Source organism: Ylistrum balloti, unplaced genomic scaffold (assembly GCF_031769215.1).
Source record: "Ylistrum balloti isolate Yb309-2 unplaced genomic scaffold, AGI_CSIRO_Ybal_v1 Utg370586, whole genome shotgun sequence".
Classification (NCBI taxonomy): domain Eukaryota; kingdom Metazoa; phylum Mollusca; class Bivalvia; order Pectinida; family Pectinidae; genus Ylistrum; species Ylistrum balloti.
The window spans coordinates 27,627-46,064 of record NW_026782364.1 but is presented as its reverse complement, the minus strand read 5'-3'; the positions used below and the strand labels follow the sequence as shown (position 1 = coordinate 46,064).

General features: G+C 33.0%; 1 protein-coding gene across 1 annotated transcript; it reads left to right on the top strand.

Annotated features, from left to right (window-relative positions):
* Nucleotides 1–3,907: 3,907 nt before the first annotated feature.
* LOC132556733 (U3 small nucleolar RNA-associated protein 14 homolog A-like) lies at nt 3,908–15,823 on the top strand. Its single transcript, XM_060221175.1, has 14 exons — nt 3,908–3,930; nt 6,281–6,361; nt 6,825–6,889; nt 7,762–7,832; nt 8,090–8,232; nt 8,429–8,506; nt 8,975–9,049; nt 9,563–9,685; nt 10,706–10,800; nt 11,125–11,248; nt 11,518–11,595; nt 13,061–14,049; nt 14,624–14,723; nt 15,447–15,823. Exons 2-14 carry the CDS (start codon nt 6,296–6,298, stop codon nt 15,723–15,725), a joined length of 2,286 nt encoding a protein of 761 aa, XP_060077158.1. The 5' UTR covers nt 3,908–3,930; nt 6,281–6,295; the 3' UTR covers nt 15,726–15,823.
* The last annotated feature ends 2,615 nt before the right edge of the window (nt 15,824–18,438 follow it).

Below are 18,438 nucleotides of genomic sequence, written 5' to 3'. Positions count from 1 at the left end.
CGATATATGTAATGGGATATTTCTCTGAAAGCATCCTTCACGCTTATACATTATGGATATCGTATTTCATAAACAGGCCCATATAATCAATTTGATTCTGTGGCTATATGGAGATGGACGATACTACAGACGGTTACTTATGGCAATATGACATTAACATTTCAAAAAGTCGAGCAAGAGGTTTTAACTGGTAAGGTGTTGTATTCTAAAGTAATGCATATTCATACATGATAAACTCTATTCTTATAAAAGAATATAATTAAAATTACTTTTTCTCACGTAACGCATTATAACGTCTATGCTTAATGCTTCCGTTCCTTATCAACCCCTGTAACGTAACTTTGACAAATGTAAAAACATTTTTAAAACTTGTGAAGTGCAGATATATTGTAAATAGGTGTCCTTATAATTCGTCTAACATGTAATGCATCTTCTCCAAACATATATGTACCATTTCTATGGCAACTGTGAAGTGTGACTTATAGTACGTTAGATGACATCCATTGAGTAACCATTATATTTTTTCCTTGTGTTTTTGCATGGAATCAGCAATGGCTTGTCGTCAAAACGGCTATTCCACATAACGGTAACAGTGTCTATAATAAATAACTTATTTCAATAATATCGCCAACATTATTAGAGCGAAAATCCACATATCATTCAATCAAGTAAAAGCTAGCAGTCGGGCCATGAAATGACTGGCAAAAGCATTATTACGTCATAATACAGCGAAATCAATTGCATTTATAGTACCATAATTACATTGGCCTTTTAGTATTGTTGTAATGGATATGCTAATATCTTAGTATAAATTAAGTTTTTTGAACTGTCTTTTTCAGATATAAGACAGCAACACTGAACTGTCTTGTTATGGCTGAAGACAATAATACTGAACTGTCTTGTTATGGCAGAAGACAAAAATACTGAACTTTCTTGTTATGGTTGAAGACAATAATACTGAACTGTCTTGTTATGGTTGAAGACAATAATACTGAACTGTCTTGTTATGGTCGAAGACAATAATACTGAACTGTCTTGTTATGGCAGAAGACAAAAATACTGAACTGTCTTGTTATGGTCGAAGACAAAAATACTGAACTGTCTTGTTATGGTCGAAGACAATAATACTGAACTGTCTTGTTATGGCAGAAGACAAAAATACTGAACTGTCTTGTTATGGTTGAAGACAATAATACTGAACTGTCTTGTTATGGTTGAAGACAATAATACTGAACTGTCTTGTTATGGTCGAAGACAATAATACTGAACTGTCTTGTTATGGTAGAAGACAATAATACTGAACTGTCTTGTTATGGTCGAAGACAATAATACTGAACTGTCTTGTTATGGTAGAAGACAATAATACTGAATTGCCTTGTCATGGTATAAGACGGCATCATAGGACGGTCTTGATAAGGTACAAGACAGTAACATTGACTGTCTTGTTATGGTAGAAGACAGCAACATCGAACTGTCTTGTTATGGTAGAAGACAGCAACATCGAACAGTCTTGTTTAGGTATGAGACGACAACACTAAACTGTCACATTATGTCATTTGTGGTCGTTCTAAATGATAGTTGTGCAGACAAATATAAGCATATTGCAAAATGCGATATTTGCCTTAAAAAAGTTTTGTCTTTACAACGACCAAAAAGCTTTGTCATTTATAACGATCAAAAATGACAAGTCATAACAGTCCAATGCTTAAATGAAATTCACAAGGTTCCACGCATAGATCCACTGTGAACGACCATACGTCCGTGCCCTGCTATGTGAGTGTAACCATGTGGTACAACACAGTATAGAAATGTAACCATTATGGATAGATATGTTTAAATAGATGCAATTGTTTGCCTATATCCGTTCAACACATGCTTTGTCAGTGGGTATAGTGGTGTCGCTGTATATTTATACAGTAGTGAGGTTTAATGAACTCATTATGTTGGTATGTATACATAGAAATAATTGTACATGTACTCAGTTGTAGGTGTTACACCTAGGTTCACTTAAATATGAAAGAAATGTCAACTTCCGTATTTTATTTTTTTTATTTGATTATTGTCTCAGCTGAACAACACTTTCAGAAATCACCGTAAAACAACCACTTTCTACAGTCTGGCCATTGGTCATTCGGCGTAATTTGCCACTACCGAGACAGAAATTTGTATTACATTCAGTAATACAGCAATACAATAACGTTTTCAAAATATTTTTAGAATAGAAAAAAAGTAATACTTTCACAATATAAGAAAAGAATAATTTGGTAAATCTACAAAAACAAAAGATTTATCAGTAAAACAAATCTCTCATTTCACGTCGTTTTTACATATTGTTCTCTGTGCTTTGAGTAATTTTCTATATTTTATTGGAGACTATGTAATTGTCGAATATATTGTGTATAGCGATAATAAGGTGAATTTAACAGGTATCTCTTCAACTAAAAATATTCACATGAAATGCAGCAATTTTCAATATGATGTATCCCACATACTTGTATTGTGCCATCGGTGAAACCCTTCGTGCCTTTTCTCAATGAGAGCTATCAGTTCCTATACCGCAGTGTAGTAGTGATATCTGCATTCCTATCTAAACCCGATTCAAACAAGTTGTTAGTTAGTTACTATATCTTTATTATTCTCAAGGAGATTTCTTGAGCGTGGTTTTTATCAAATTCATCCCAAAAGACTTCAATTACTATGGTGCCTCTCAGAAAACAGTGTTGTCCCTTCTTTGTTTATAGGAATCAGTAATGAACTCTCTGAAATTGTGAGATATAACGCCAAAATCATTGCATGTGACCAGATATTAACTAAAATGTACTAAAAAGGGTAGAGATGCTTCAAAATCGCAATAGAATTTGGTCTTCCGGACCACTTGGTCTTATTTTCCGTGTAATTTTTCAAGGTTATCTGTGTAAATCTTTTTTATTTCCTCTCTTTCGCGGAAAATTCTGAACACGATATCAGTGCAAACATGCTACAAGTGATCAAAGTATGGACTTAATGCTTGAAGAACTCATCAACATTTAACAAGGTCGCGGCCACCAGGTACTTTTGTGGTGGTCATCAGATACTTAGGTGGCGAATGTCTGATAATTACCGCCATCACTAAATATATATACCTATATGAGCTTGATAGGCTTCAAACCGCATCTTTCATGGCACTATATGTGTTTGACATTATCTTTAACAATGTTCGAGGTACCTGGCTCGACTCTGACAGTACAGGGCCCAAGAGTCACCATAGACGATTAAGGTTTTAAAAACACGGGTAATAATCCGTTATGTAGCGTATCGTATAAACGAAAACAAAAACAAAAAACAAAACAAAAACTAGATAAAAAAAATCATTCCTTACATACGTGTTCAGCTACCACCAACAACCCCATTATTATTCATCTAACATATGCTTGTTTATCAAGTATCTATACATTAATATTTCCATTGGCATCAAAACAATTATTTCAATAACTACATTTTAATACACATAAAACATTAGCACAAACCGATCTTTGATACATACTCAAACATTCGGCCTGTTCGCTTGTGTAGACAGGCCGATTCTCTTGAACTTTAAATGTAATACTTCACACATAAATCGGAACGGCCCTTCAAAGGCTTGTTTCAAAAAGCAAAATCAGGTGATACAGCTGATCGTTCAAAATGTAAGAGTTATCTCTCTTAGCTGATATTAAAATGATGTCGTAAAGTAGTTTTACGATATAGCTTAAGTAAGTAATGGGTTAAGATGATAAATTATAGACACATTCCTCTCCAAAGAAGAAATGCTATTAACAGTACATTATGTATTGCATATAGTAATTCAATATGTTATGCGATTATCTTTTTTGACAACCAAAAACTAGCCTGTGACAACACGCATGGACCACATTGAGCACACGCTGTTTGCTACCAGATCGAAAAACAAATGTAAGATGATTGTGATCGGGTAACTTATTGTATTGGTGACATTTCTCTTTTGAGCAAGTCTTCTTCCTTCATCTGTCATAGCGAAGGCTTCTCATTCAACACAGAAACTCCCGCGACACATTCAGGACTCTCAGTTAGGGACGTATCACGTTCCTGTATAATGTATTGCAATTATCTGATGAGTTAGTTTATATCCAGTGTTAGAGTCAGAAGAAACTCGATTTGTGTAAGTTGTGCTGTTTGACAGGGTTAACCAGTTCATACATCTGTTGGTATTGGTGAGAAAACACGAAACTGACAAATTATCTTTGAAATAGGCTTAATAACAATACATTATATCCTTGGCATATGAGTTTCGGACCCCCTAAGAATCATTTATCGCTAGCTACGCTATGTCGATGAATGTCTATCGAACAAATACATAAATGACTTGAAATGTGTTCATACTATAAGAATTAAAACGAAAGTAACTAACCAGAGAAAAACCAGTATTTTTCTAAAAACAATATAGATTAATATAGTTTAATATGTACACTGTATTGAGAAAAATTATACAATTTGCCAAAAACATATTCTCAAAAACATTACTGTGAATGGTTAGAATAATAAATTTTCATTCTTTCTGGAGGCATAATATGTTACAGCAACCAAGATTATCCATGTGTGAGGTCAAGCAGGTCAATAGTTCAAGTGATATGGCTAGACAAAATGGTTGTTCCGAAATACCTAACGCTCCAAAACCGATGTCTACACGATATATTATATCTTACAAGGACATACATACATACAGATACATATATTTTATGTTATCTTAGTTTCACAATATGTGTTTTATCAACAAAATAAATTTAATCATAATATAAATACTTGCTAAAACATTAAGTTAATATACATGTGTATAATGGAGGTGGTATCATATGACGACGCTTCTGAAATGGCATACTAATCATTCCAATAATATGAAAAGGCGGAGCCTAAAGAGAGTATAGCTGCACAATTACAGAAATGGAGGAATTTGACTTAACGCATAAATAATGTACACAGGAATAGATACATGTAGTTTCTGGATAAGTAAATTAATAGTATGAGTCATGCTGTGTTGAATGAAATCTTGGTTACCAGGATATAAGAATATTTACATAGTCAATATATTTAACTCCAAATAAACAGATATTTTTGCTGTTTTATTTAGTTTGTATTTGAAATGTTCTTCAGATGAATAAAATGTGAACTCCTGTGTTAAGGAATGCAGCCCTAACTTCTTGTAATTAAGTGAAAGTGAGTCATAGCATGTAATGCGGGAGGTTACTCTAATCTTGGTCATCCAGCCACTATATCACATTACAATGTTTCTAAATGATGGGTCAGAGACATATATAACATACACTGTAATGTGTTATATACCTCTCTGGATTGAGTGAGGCTCTTTCTCTTGTGGACAGGGCCTTTCTCTTGTCATTTAGGATCATGCCATTATCATGACATAAGCGTGTGTGTGTGCTTGTATAAATGTTGTGAGGTCATGATACTGGTTGATGTTCTTGTATATATGTTGTGATGTCATGATACTGGCTGGTGTTATGATATGTTAAGCAATAAAAAGCCAATTTTTTAGCTAATTGTAAAGAGAGTTAGTGTAAATAAGTATATTAGGGCATTCTGTTTTTATGTTGGTTTCAAATGTACATTTAACTTTGATTTCAAAGGTGTACTTCCATAACAATTTTCCTTTTTGATGAACTATATACTATTTACAAAGGTAAGATATATGGGTACTAAGGGAAGGCAACTCCACTCACATCCCAATCATTTCAAGCTGCACTCTATATGCTGTACATTAGTTAAGTAAGATTTGTCAAGACAGGAATATTGCCACAATGGCTGGTGTGTCTGGTATCACAGGAAATGAGATTCTGGAATAGACAACATGTACATGTCTGTGATGATATGCTCTGGCATCCTAACATCACTATTAGCACTATGTTCATAAACAATTGGATTCCAAAGTTTGTGAAAATTATGTTTGTTTAGATATTGCTTTCAACTGTATACAAATAAATATATTATACTATATAGTGGGGGCTGTGATTGCTCAGTTGGTTAGAATATATTGGCCCTCATAGAGTCATATGAAGATACAAGGTGCATTGTTTGACCTTCCGTGGCATGTTGTTGTTCCACCACCTACTACAAGAAGACCCCGCATTTAAATGACTCTGGCTGTTTCCGGGTGATAAACTCAGCAAACAAACATGATCATGGTGTGTGTGCGTTTGGATGTTCTGGGAAAAAGAGAAGAGATATAGTTATAGCATTGCTGTACTGACATTGTTTTATTCTAATATTTCAGAGATTGGTATTCAGGATGATTGCCTATGATGATGAAGATTTGGATGAACATGTTGACTTACGTGGTGGCAGTGATGATGAGGTAACTACTTACATGACTACAACCATTGATTCACAAAACATTGTGTTCAGGCCCGTTACATTTAATACTCTGATACAGTCATCAGACTTGTATATATGTGTTTAGAGTACAATAATTTAGGAATAATTCCTATTACAATTAGTGAGTAATAGCTTTTCTGAATCTATGGGTATATATTATGTTTTTCTTTCCCCAGTCAGCTTTTACTATTATTGAGATAAATATCTTAGTGGAAGTATATGATTAACATTTTGTTAACACTAATTTTCTCAGACTGCAATGTATATGTAAATAATGTATAAAGAAAAAAAACTGCTTGCACTATAAAAATGTTCCATGGACAAATGCAATACATGTTTATACATTCATATTATCAACTATTTCAACAGTTCAGCGATGCAAAGTATTCGGTCCTGGAAAAGTAACTGTGATATTTTTGACAGGATTCTAATTTTATTTACAGGTTCCAGATACAAGAAAGCATGCTAAGCTGATTGATGCCATCGCTTCTTTAGATGGGAAAAACAGGTAAGGAACCAGAGATAAATTGGATGATTTATATGATCGGAATGTTGGTCTTTTCATATCACTAATTAGCTGTATTTTTTACTTTGTCAGAAAATAATATACAGTAGTCACAAATTAAATTTTTTTACTGGGATTTTAAATATCTTATCCAGTCACATTTATTCCAAAAGTAAATAAAAAGATAAATGAAATAAATAAGAAATTTAAAGAAAATAATAAATTGTAAATATGTTGATCATTATAAATTTGCCAAAAGAACAAAAACATGTAAAGAATGACAAAAATATGTTGGAACAGTAAACCAAAGACTTTCCTTCATAAATACAAAGATACAATTTTATTGTGTATGTGCAGAATCCATGGTCTAATTTCTGTCGAATCTAGGATGGTCTTGTAAAATAATGCAACATCTGCTCTAATATAAAAAATATAATACATAATTTCACACTGTTGAATTTCACGCAAACTTTGAACTTTTAATAGTTTTGATGTTATGCTAAAGTAAGGCAAAAATTGAATCCACATGAAATTAGGTAAAGTTTGTCCATGTCTTATCATGTCAAATGACAGTTTGTTGTACATAATGTTACATTAGTGTTTGTTATTGTTCTCTGTCCTGACACAATACATGTATATACATATCTCTGCTTTAGTGAGTACAACCTGTTATATTATACATTATATTTTGCAACAAGGTCAGTAGAAGGTTGGTGTACATAACCTCATGTGAAGATCAGAGATGTGTGATTCCATGCTGCCTATCTGTAGTAGTCAGTGTTTTCTCAAGAATCTGAGAATATTCTTAGTAACATACAAGTAAACTGTCCAATTAATACCAATGATGAAAATTTATGTATTTGTGTATTTTATAGTCATCGACTTAGTCAAAGAACAGTTCCCACAGCTCAAGTCTCAGAGTTTGGCTTCACTGGTAGTAGTAACAGTAAGTTTATTATTTTCAGTGAATAAATCATACATTAAAATCAAATTTTCCAGAAAAGTTAGAAGTGAGAGTAAAAAGAGAGTTCAGACACAAAGATCAGGAAATAGCTTTTAATATTTTCACAAGTGAAATATCTGGTATTTTAATTTTTTAACTCTCAAAATATTTATTGGGAAATCTTTTAAATTCACCAAAATTAAAGTCTGCAAGAATGAAATTCATTGTGAGTCTTAACAGGTTTAATTTGTGTTTGACAGAGAAAGCCAAAGTGAGACTATATGAACTGGTGGGATCGCTGAAGGATACCACTAGTCATGGAGAACTCAAAAAACACCTCCGTACGATTGACAAACGCAGCAAAGTGGTCTCTGTTCCCTTACCAAAACATGAACGTGGAAAGGTTGGTCCTAAAAATTATTTCTAAATGTTTTTGCAACAGTTAAGTGATAAACAGTTTGTATTAATAGATAATAGGTATTGTTTGTATGTCACATGACATAGTGTTGAGCATACATACTTCTTTGATTCAAAACTATTTTGTGGAGATTTTACATACATTTAAATCATTAGCTTCATGTGATATTCTTTTTCTGTAGATTGAACGGTCAGTAGCATATGAGAAGACAAGTGAAGAGCTGAAGAAATGGGACCCAGTTGTGAATGAGAACAGATCGGTAAATATCTCAGTATCAATCAGTGAGGATGACAATTTATCTAAACGATATCCAAGCAAATAACAGGATTTTACAATAATTTTCATTCCATATTATAAGTTTGAAGCAAATCTGAACAGCAGGCTAAAATTAAGAAAATGTGTTGAGTTTCATCATTATACTAAATGATGTCACCAAAATTATTTGTAAATGTTTAGGAAAACACATTTCCCTGTTAATATTTTAGAAGCCATGTGCATAAGATAACACTTATCCTTGTCAGGATTCTAGAGGCCTCATTCCTGAATGGATTTTATCAATCTTCATGTATTTTTGAAGGAGCATTATACCTTTTAAAAGTTCAAATTTCAATGTTTTAGGGTCGAGGAAAGTTATTAGATAGAAAAGACCATATTAGATTATCATTAATTGCAAAATTAAACTGGCTTTTCCTTGCACTGTTAACTAATAATCATTGTTATTTATCAGGCAGAGCAGATTGTGTTTCCTCTAAATCAACCGTCTTTGAAACTACATACAGCAAGCAAATTTGCAGGAATCAAAGTGAGTACACATTCAATTTTGATATTTATTTTTTCTTTGTTTACTAAATCAATACAACATTTATTAACAATCAGCAATATTTTGCTTTATTTTATTGCATTTTATACTCAAAAAGAAATTCTCTTAAATATTCTTGCTGTAAAGTCCAAACAACACCTGAAATGCATTGGAGAAAATCATCCTGTTACTTGTAGACATTGATGTAAACTTATGGAATTATTCCCTCAGATGAGAATCTGAATTTGAATTAAAAAAAAAAAATTGAAGACCAAGCTTGGGGCATTACCTAGGGTTCACTCTCATAGTTCAGATTATATGTTTATCAAATCGTTTCTATTTATGACTCTTTTTGATTTGGTTGGTCCATTGCAGAATATGCTGCCAATTTTGCTTAAGATCATATGAAATCATATGTGCATAACACTAAACTCTGTGAATGGTATATTTGATCATGAAGATCGGAAAACTTGCTTTCGTGTGGAATTGCATCTGAATGTGCAGTTATTTTTACAGCCCAGAACTCCATTAGAGATGGAAGTAGCTGCACTGCTTCAAGGAAGTCAGAATGTGCCAACTAGAAATAAAGAATTGACAAAAGCAGAAGAGAAAGCTCTACAAGCTATGAGTATCGAGGAGGTAAGAATAAAATATGTGGTGTTATGACTTGGTCCTGCACTTACCAGGTGCCCTGATACATACTTAAATCAACTGATCTATCTAATCTTTTAAAACTTTTTGTCATTTCATGCCTATTTCTACACATAGACCTTCATGACATTAATGAATTGAAAGTGATCGAAATTAAGTAAAATAAACACTCGCAGTATAACAGATGTATTGTCCCCCAGGAAACTTCAAAACCATTCAACTCAAGTTCACAAAACATGCTGTATATATCAAGTTAGTACCCTAGTTGTGCCTTTTGCTATTGAGGATATTTCATCTTTTTGCTGTTACCATGGAAAAATAGTCAATAAACACAAAATTACTGTTAACTTTCCTTTCTGGACTACAACTTGGAAACCATTCACCTCAACTCTACAAAACTATTTGTTATAAGTTAAAGTGCCCGAGTTAACTTTTTTTCTGTTACCATAGGAACAAATAACCCTCTTCACAAATTAAAGTTTTTCTGGACCAGTGCTCTGAAACCATTTAAGATAATTGCTCATGACGTATTTAAGTACTTATTTTGTTAACATGGAAACAGATAGGCCAAATCACAAAATTAAGTTTTTTTCAGACCAGTTCTCTTAAACTGTTCAAGGCCATATCACAAAATTAAGTTTTTTTTCAGACCAATTCTCTTAAACCGGTCAAGGTAATTACCCAGTACTCAAAACTTGAACAAGTATCAAGCTGTCTTTCAAACACGCTTTGTGTTATATTTTTTCATGTATTGACTGATTATGGACCAAAAAAATTTATAGGATGGTATATTTAGCTTTCAATTGCTTGGAAAATATGTCAAATATTATGTTGTTATGTAATTTGTAATACATCTAGGAACTTTCACTGTAAGTTCACAGATTTATCACTACGTTTGTACTTTTATTGAGGCCGTACACCAGCGATTTATGCTGAACTTGTTCCTTCTCACATTTGGATTGAACTTGTAAGATGTAATGTTACCTATAAAAATCCTTTATCATTCAGGCTAGAGAGAGGAGGTCAGAACTGCAGAAACACAGGGCACTTCTCTCTTACAAAGAATCCAAGGCACGTTGGCAGAAAAAGATTAAAAGTAAAAAGTAAGTAGATAGTGGCACTTGACCACAATACTTCCATGTTGTCTGTAAGAAATTTTGGGTAACATTATTTGTTACTGAATGATAAACATTCCAAAAACCATTGACAACATTCAAGTGTCTACACACTCCTCTACTTAAATGGACAGTGCTATCAAATAAAAATATGTTAGTCAGGTTTGTAATCACTTAACTGAGAACATATTGAAAAATTCCACAAAATGAAATTAAAAAATGAACTGAAACATGTCAGACCTGTGTTATTTAATGAACATAACTTTTATAAATCTTATCAAGATTACGGCTTCTGATCATTACATAATACAGATATCACAAAGTTTTGAGGAAGGAGAAGCTGAAACATGAGAAGAAAGCACTTGATGAGCTAGAAAAAAATGATCCAGAGGGATACCAGGAAAAGCTGGATGACATCAACAAACAACGCATACAGGTATACATTGACATCTATACACAAATGTAGGATACGTATGAATGAAAATATTGTAGGATATGAACTTTGATGCTTGGAATATTGTATATTGAATATTATATCACATTTAGGATGAATTTAGTAGTTTTCTTGATAAATATTTCATCTTGGTTAAGAAATCAAAGTTTATAGCTCAAATATCTTGAAAGCTATTTAAATTTTTTTTTCAGTCTAGATAATGAAATTCCATTTTTGATCTGATGTAATAATAACAAGGCTTTCTGTTGTAGGAGAGGATGAATCTGAAGCACAGAGGTGGGAGCAAATATGCCAAGAAGCAAATGATATATGCCAAGTATGATGACAAGGTAAATTATCTATTATTGTTACCTGAGTCATCCTAACTGCACTTCCTACATGTATGTGTATATCTTGCTGAAGTTAAGGTGTTGGCAGTCCTGGTACCTAATTGTTTACAGTATAGTCTGAAATCTCTAAGGTTTACTGACTTCCCATTATCACAATTCGATACTGATATGCAGATCTCACCAACATGTTTAATTGCAATATTACAAACCATAGATTCAAGAAACATACTTCTCAGGCTTTCTAAGTATACAAGGTTATAAATAGAATACATTTGTGTGTATTTAATGGTCATGTTAGAGTACATACCAATAATATTTTACTTCAGTCAACATATTCAACAGTTGATGATAATTATTTGGAAAGAAAATTCCATATTTGTAAGACCACACTTTCAAGAAGGTTTTTTTTTCTATGTTTTGCTTTGCTTCGCTGTCCCACCAGCTAAACATATATTTATGACACCTGTCGTAAATTCCAGTTCAAAATCAGATCTGGACCTTCAAGGCAAAATGAGTTTTTGTGTGAATAACTTATATCTGCTATTCTGCTTTTGGCGAGATCTTCAAGATGTCGCTGCAAGTTTATCTTTCCTTACCTCCATAAATTACCAGAAGTCAGGGGATCTTATTTGATTGTCTTCATGCTAACTACTCTGACCCCTATAGATTACCAGAAATCAGGGGTAATATTTAGGATGTCTTTATGCTAACTACTCTGACCTCCATAAATTACCAGAAATCAGGGGTACTTATTAGGATGTCTTCATGCTAACTACTCTGACCTCTATAAATTACTAGAAATCGGTGGTACTAATTTGAATGTTTTCATGCTAACTACTCTGACCTTCATTTAGCTCTTAAACAACGACAATATTAGGGGTATGATAAGGATGTCTTTATTGGTCTATTAAGAAGTCATATAAAAAATAATGTTTATACATAGAAATATGTATAATGTTGTACATATGTAGTTACTTTTTTATATATTTATATTTTTAGCTTACTTAGATATCTATTATGAATTATATTGGCTGGTATTAAGATCAAGGCACACTAATTTAAGGGTAATCTATCATGGCTGAGGGAGAAGTGTCACTCCTTGTAATAAATAAGAAATTAAAAAGGTAGTAGATGTTATCTGTTGACCTTATCTAGAGTAACATGTACACTCTAACTGTAATCTAATTGTAATGCTGGCACCCCTGAGTACAGGTACATTGTGCTTGACATTACAGGTAAAGTCACCTGCATGTTTATTTGTATATTGATGAAATTTCCACTCTCATGTAATGTTTGCACAATACCCTATATCTAAAATTTTATGGTTCTGGAAAAGATTGGTCTGAAACTTTAAACGAACAGATTTGTAGAGTAACCAGGTTATACATATGTGCATTATTACAAATTAGCACTGCTGTTAATTATGATATCATCATATCATTCTAAAATCTATTTGTTTTGCCAGGCTCGCCAGTCTGTCCAGGACATGTTACAAAAGAGTCGCGAGCTAACCAACAAGATAATCACAGACGCTGGTGATAGTGACTCAGATGGAGGTGTCTCTATGGACAGTGAGGATGAGTCAGCAATGTTAGAAAGTGAAATGACTGAAGAGGGAAATCATTCACAGAAGAATCCATGGATGTCTGTAGAATCTAAAAAACCTAAATCAACAGGATTCGAGAAACCAATAGCAATAGTCAATACAGATACTAAACAGGATTTGATGGAGGTACCAGCAAGAAGAAAGGAACCAGAATCACAATCTAATGAGGATTCTGATTTTGACGAGATAGAAAATATCTTTGAGTCGCCAAAAGTAATCACAAAAGAAGAAAGCAATAAACTTCAGTCAAATATCAAAGCAAAACAAGAAAACAAAAAGCAGCCTAAAAAGAAAAAGAAACAAAAAAGTAAACAGAACAAAGCAGGAGCAGAAAAGCCGAAATTACAGCAAGTCAGCGTTTCCAAGGAAGAGGAAGTGGATGAGGAGGAAGGTGAGGAGGAGTTAATAACTGAAACCCTGACAAGGAAACAGACCTTGGAGGACATTGAGGATGGACTGCTTGATGAAGAGGAAGATGAAAAGGACCAAAAAAGGAGAAGAAATACTGAAAGAGGTATTACAGAATCTTCAAAGCAGCAGAAAGATAAAAGTTCTGAGGTACAAGTTGATCCAAAAAAACTCTTCACCTTGGAATCCAAGCTGGTGAATATTAACAATCCAGATGTGGTTACAGGAAGTGATGATGAAGATGATGAGTTAGATGCTGATGAACAGCAGAGGTTGACAATTGCTCAAGCCTTTGAGAATGATGATGTCATTGATGAGTTTACTAGAGAAAAGAAAGGAATTGTAGACAGAGATAACCCAAAAACTATTGATCTTACACTTCCTGGCTGGGGCGAATGGGGAGGCACTGGTGTCCAAATGTCAAAACGCAAGAAAAAAAAGTAAGTTTGTTAGGAACTGTCAGTTCCTTCATAAGTTTTCATCATACTTTGCAATTTATATCTGTCATTTAAAAACTGACATTGAAATTTAATCTTGAATTGTAGATACAACAATCTTTAACATTTATGTTGTAAGTGTGAATAAGATGCTACTTTGTGTCTTTTAAACATTATTTCAAAATGGAAAAATAAGTTTGAGAATATGTGCCAGGGAAAAAGTAACTCAGATTTTACATAAGAATCTTTCAGGTAATAATAACACATCTTTAGCCATATTCTGATTTTTTTTAAACACATTGGTATATTGCTTTTACTTTCATCATTAAAAAGTTTATTGAGGAAAGAATGTTCAGCATGTATACATAACATTTTGAAATTTGTCCTGGACTTTAAAAAAGATTTTAATTAAGGCTCTTTAAAAAGGTTTCTGAAAATATCTACCATAAGAATATATGCTACCACAGTCATCAAATCATCAATCCTTTGTCTCCATTAACATCCACCTTCTCTTCACCAATTTCCACTGGTAATATGATTCTGGAAGAGTGTCAGAGCATATTTTACATGTTTTCAGATTCATTATCAAGGCTGCTCCTGCTATCCCTAGAAAAGACAGTCAGTTGGGAAATGTTATAATTAGTGAGCTGAAGGATGATTCTGTACGAAAACATCAGGTAAATAAAGTTTTACAGATACACTCGATTTAAAATTGATTTATCATATCTTTTTCCTTTAATATTACTTTTCTTTTTTAAATACATGGTAATGCCACTTTGTCAGAAAAAAGCATTACTATTAAGGCAATTCTTGCTCGCTTTAATTTTCTCAATGAAAACTATATCATCACTATTCCTCCAGGCTGTGTGTCTGGGTATCACTTTGCATTCTGATCCTTGCTTTTTGGAGTTATGCCTCTTTGTTGAAAATCAGATTTAATCTTCATACTAGCACCTTCTCCCAAACTTGTATGCTGATATCAGTGAAGTATTACATGTAACATAACTTCAGACATTGTACATTTGTGAATTTTTTAATCACAGATAATTGCCATGGTAACAGAAACAGATTTCTAATTGGTTGAGATATTTTGGCCTGTAAAATCATACTGTATTCATTTAAAATTTATGACAATTGTCATTGTATTTATTAAAAGATAAGGCACCTGTTTGGCAATATTAGAGTCATCACCAAAAATTAACATGGGCGGATATTGAGCGATTGTGAGCACAATTCTTTAATTTGGAGTAACCTCTATTGATCATTAAGCACTTGCATAATTATTAGTTTTCCTTGGGGATAACAGTAATAGTTATGATTGTTCAAAGTTTATTTAGATATAGAATTATCAAATAGTCATGTTCACAATGATATCAATAAAGATCTCTGATTTATTTCAGGTGTCAAAATTACCTTTTCCCTATGCCAATGTACAACAGTTTGAGCAGAGTGTCCAGGCACCAGTGGGTAATACCTGGAATCCTGAGACAACCTTCAAGGACCTCATTAAACCCAAGGTCATCACTAAGCTTGGTTCTGTTATTGAACCTATTGATAAAGCTGAAGTTTTCAAAAACCAGAAGACAAATAAGGCAAAGAGGAAGGCAGGCATGGCGTTCAAAGATAGTGGAGATAAAAATAGTGATACAAAAAAGAGACCTAATAAATCTAAAAAATAACATTTCCAAGGAGAAATAAAAAAAATACAGATAGTCATTGAATGAAAACATGCACTGCAATGCATATGGTTTATGAAAATAATGTACATTTTCTCAAGAAGTAGTCCGTAAATGAAATTACTGGAAATAAAATACTGAATATGTATATTAATACTCTTTACTGATTTGTTGAACAAAATGGCAGCAAGCTTCTGAAGAAGGGCTGGCTATCAGCATCTGCAGTGTCTAAACCTCATTAACCTATTAACAAAAAAACCAAAGCATCATAGTATTTGGTTTGCAGAGTCGTAAAGAAGGTCAGTAATACCATACCTATGAATTTGATTTCTTCTTTGAGAATAAACTAATTTATATTGATAATAATTTCCTGGGCTTATGTGACCACACTAATTTGAATGTGTCCAATTTATGGACATAAAAGTAGATACAAATATAAGTTATGTAACTAACAAGTTGACATCAAGAGTTTTTGAAATGTGTCAATTTCATGTTCTTTTTAAGGGGAGATAATCTTCCTTTTTAATTACAGTTATCAACTGAATTTTTTAATTAGGATCTGGGTTTGACCCTTAAAAGAAACATAAAAAAATACCAGCATACCAGGTACATGTATTTTATACATACACATCAAATCTAATATACATTTAACTCGGAAGTATACTGTTAAACTACCATCTGGTTCACTTTGCTCTCAGTGTTATATATACCACAAGAAGAATTAGGGGAGGGATATCACTCAAGCAAACTATTTCAAGAATTACTGTTGAAAAACAACATTATCTTACTGGAGATCTATATGTTATATGTAAATTTAAGAATTTACATATTTGTCAATATTTTACAAGTGATCAAAATAATCACAGTGGGATTCAGCAAAGATGATGACATTGCAGAATAATTGTGATCTTTTATCCTGGTCAGGTATATCCATGCTTTTTACTGATGTGAGATTTCCTTCTCTTACCCTAGGGTTTAGATGGAGTTCTTCTCTAAGGATCACGATATAATGTCACAGTGACAATTCTTTCAAGCCACCTCAGCAATTCAGTAATGCTTTTGTAACACATGTCAGCTATGCGAAGCACGGGGACAACAAAAACACAGATCTAATTGGTCAAAGGAGGGTAAGGGAAAATGGGGGAATATCAGTCCTTGAAAGCCTGATGTGTACTAATTGAATACTCTTTCCACTCAAGTCTCAAGTTGTGGTCCCCAAATCCCATCTCTAAGGAGTGAAAGATTCTATTAATTTTCTCTTAAGGAGAGAGCAAATAAATCATTTTCTGAAAGTTGCCATTGAACCTTTTTTAGACAGGAGGATGAAGATTCCTTACTTGTATTTTCTACGTAGGAAACATGGTATATGTATGTGATTATCCAACACTCAACAAAAGTAATTCCATCTATGTGGTCAAAAACATCATATATACAATGTACTGTATTAAGGGTAACAAATATTTACTACGAGAACCCTCTTAATTCTCAGAAATGAACAAAAGTAACAAATGACAGAAATTATTGACCTAAATATATGTTATTGAAAACTTGAGTCTTTGGTCACCAAAAAACTAGAAAGTCAAAATGGTTACTGGGGTATGTTTTAAAACAAAATTGGTGATGGTGCAAGGAGTATCACTGACCAAACTGATTGAGACATTCTCAGGGTTACAAGCACTGTGGTACTTAATTCTAAAGGGAGATAAATCCTTCTTGCTTAAAAATGATATAGCAATGGCATATTATATCGAAATGAGATTTCTTTAATTCAGTCAAACCTGTCATAAAGCACAAGCACTGATCATAGGTTATTTCCTTAGGTGGATCCTCAGTTATAAAGACATAATAAATAAAAAGTTGACAGATACCTGTAACTGAATATTGATGGATAGCCTATCATTTATGAATATCAATAAATCAAGTTAAAAGTACTTATCCTAATCTTTACAATCAAATTAGGTAAAGTTACATGTATCATTATTTATAGATATTGGGTATTAGCATAAATTAATCAAATAACAGCTATCCATAAAGTATCACCGTAATTGGCCTCAAACTTTTTTGTACTTGTCTCGCCATGTAGTACATATGTATCTACATTATTTAAGTAAATACAAAGACTTACACTCAGTGTTATGTTGGACAGCTTTCCACCAAGCTGCATCATTTCAATTTCCTATTGTGCATTTTCCATTTCTTGATAGCAACATCTCTCTATCCCGATTTCTACCTATTGTGTTTACATGATGAATTTGATTCCGTATTAAATGGCCATTTCCAGTATAAAGACTTTTAGTGCAAGATGTTGACAACTGACAGGCAAAAACTTTGCCACACAAGCATTTGCTGTATACCATGTTCTGATTTGAGAATGTGACATTACTTACTTTGATCAACCAAGATTTGCAAAGTAGGCAATAGGGGCTTACTCTTCCTGAACACCTGGGCCCATATTCATGAAACCATTCTCATGCTCAAGCATATATTTTGTGCTGAAGCAGACTTTTTTATAATTCACCTAAATCATATAAAATAATATGTCAAATATAAACATTGAATATAACTTTGACTTAAAGTCCTTTCAATTCTTTTTTTTTTTTTTTTTTATCTTTGGCAAAATCAGTCTTATTTATTAATATTTAGCTTATACAAGACATAAGGCTTGAGCACAAAATTCATGCTTGAGCTTGAGAACGGTTTCAGGAAAAGGGGCCCT

Excerpts from the sequence above, each read along its gene's own strand:
- LOC132556733 (XM_060221175.1), top strand. The coding sequence starts at position 6,296 with ATGATTGCCTATGATGATGAAGATTTGGATGAACATGTTGACTTACGT. Across the intron at positions 6,890-7,761 it reads TCTTTAGATGGGAAAAACAG|TCATCGACTTAGTCAAAGAA; the intron begins GTAAGGAACCAG and ends TGTATTTTATAG. Across the intron at positions 14,724-15,446 it reads ATTCTGTACGAAAACATCAG|GTGTCAAAATTACCTTTTCC; the intron begins GTAAATAAAGTT and ends GATTTATTTCAG.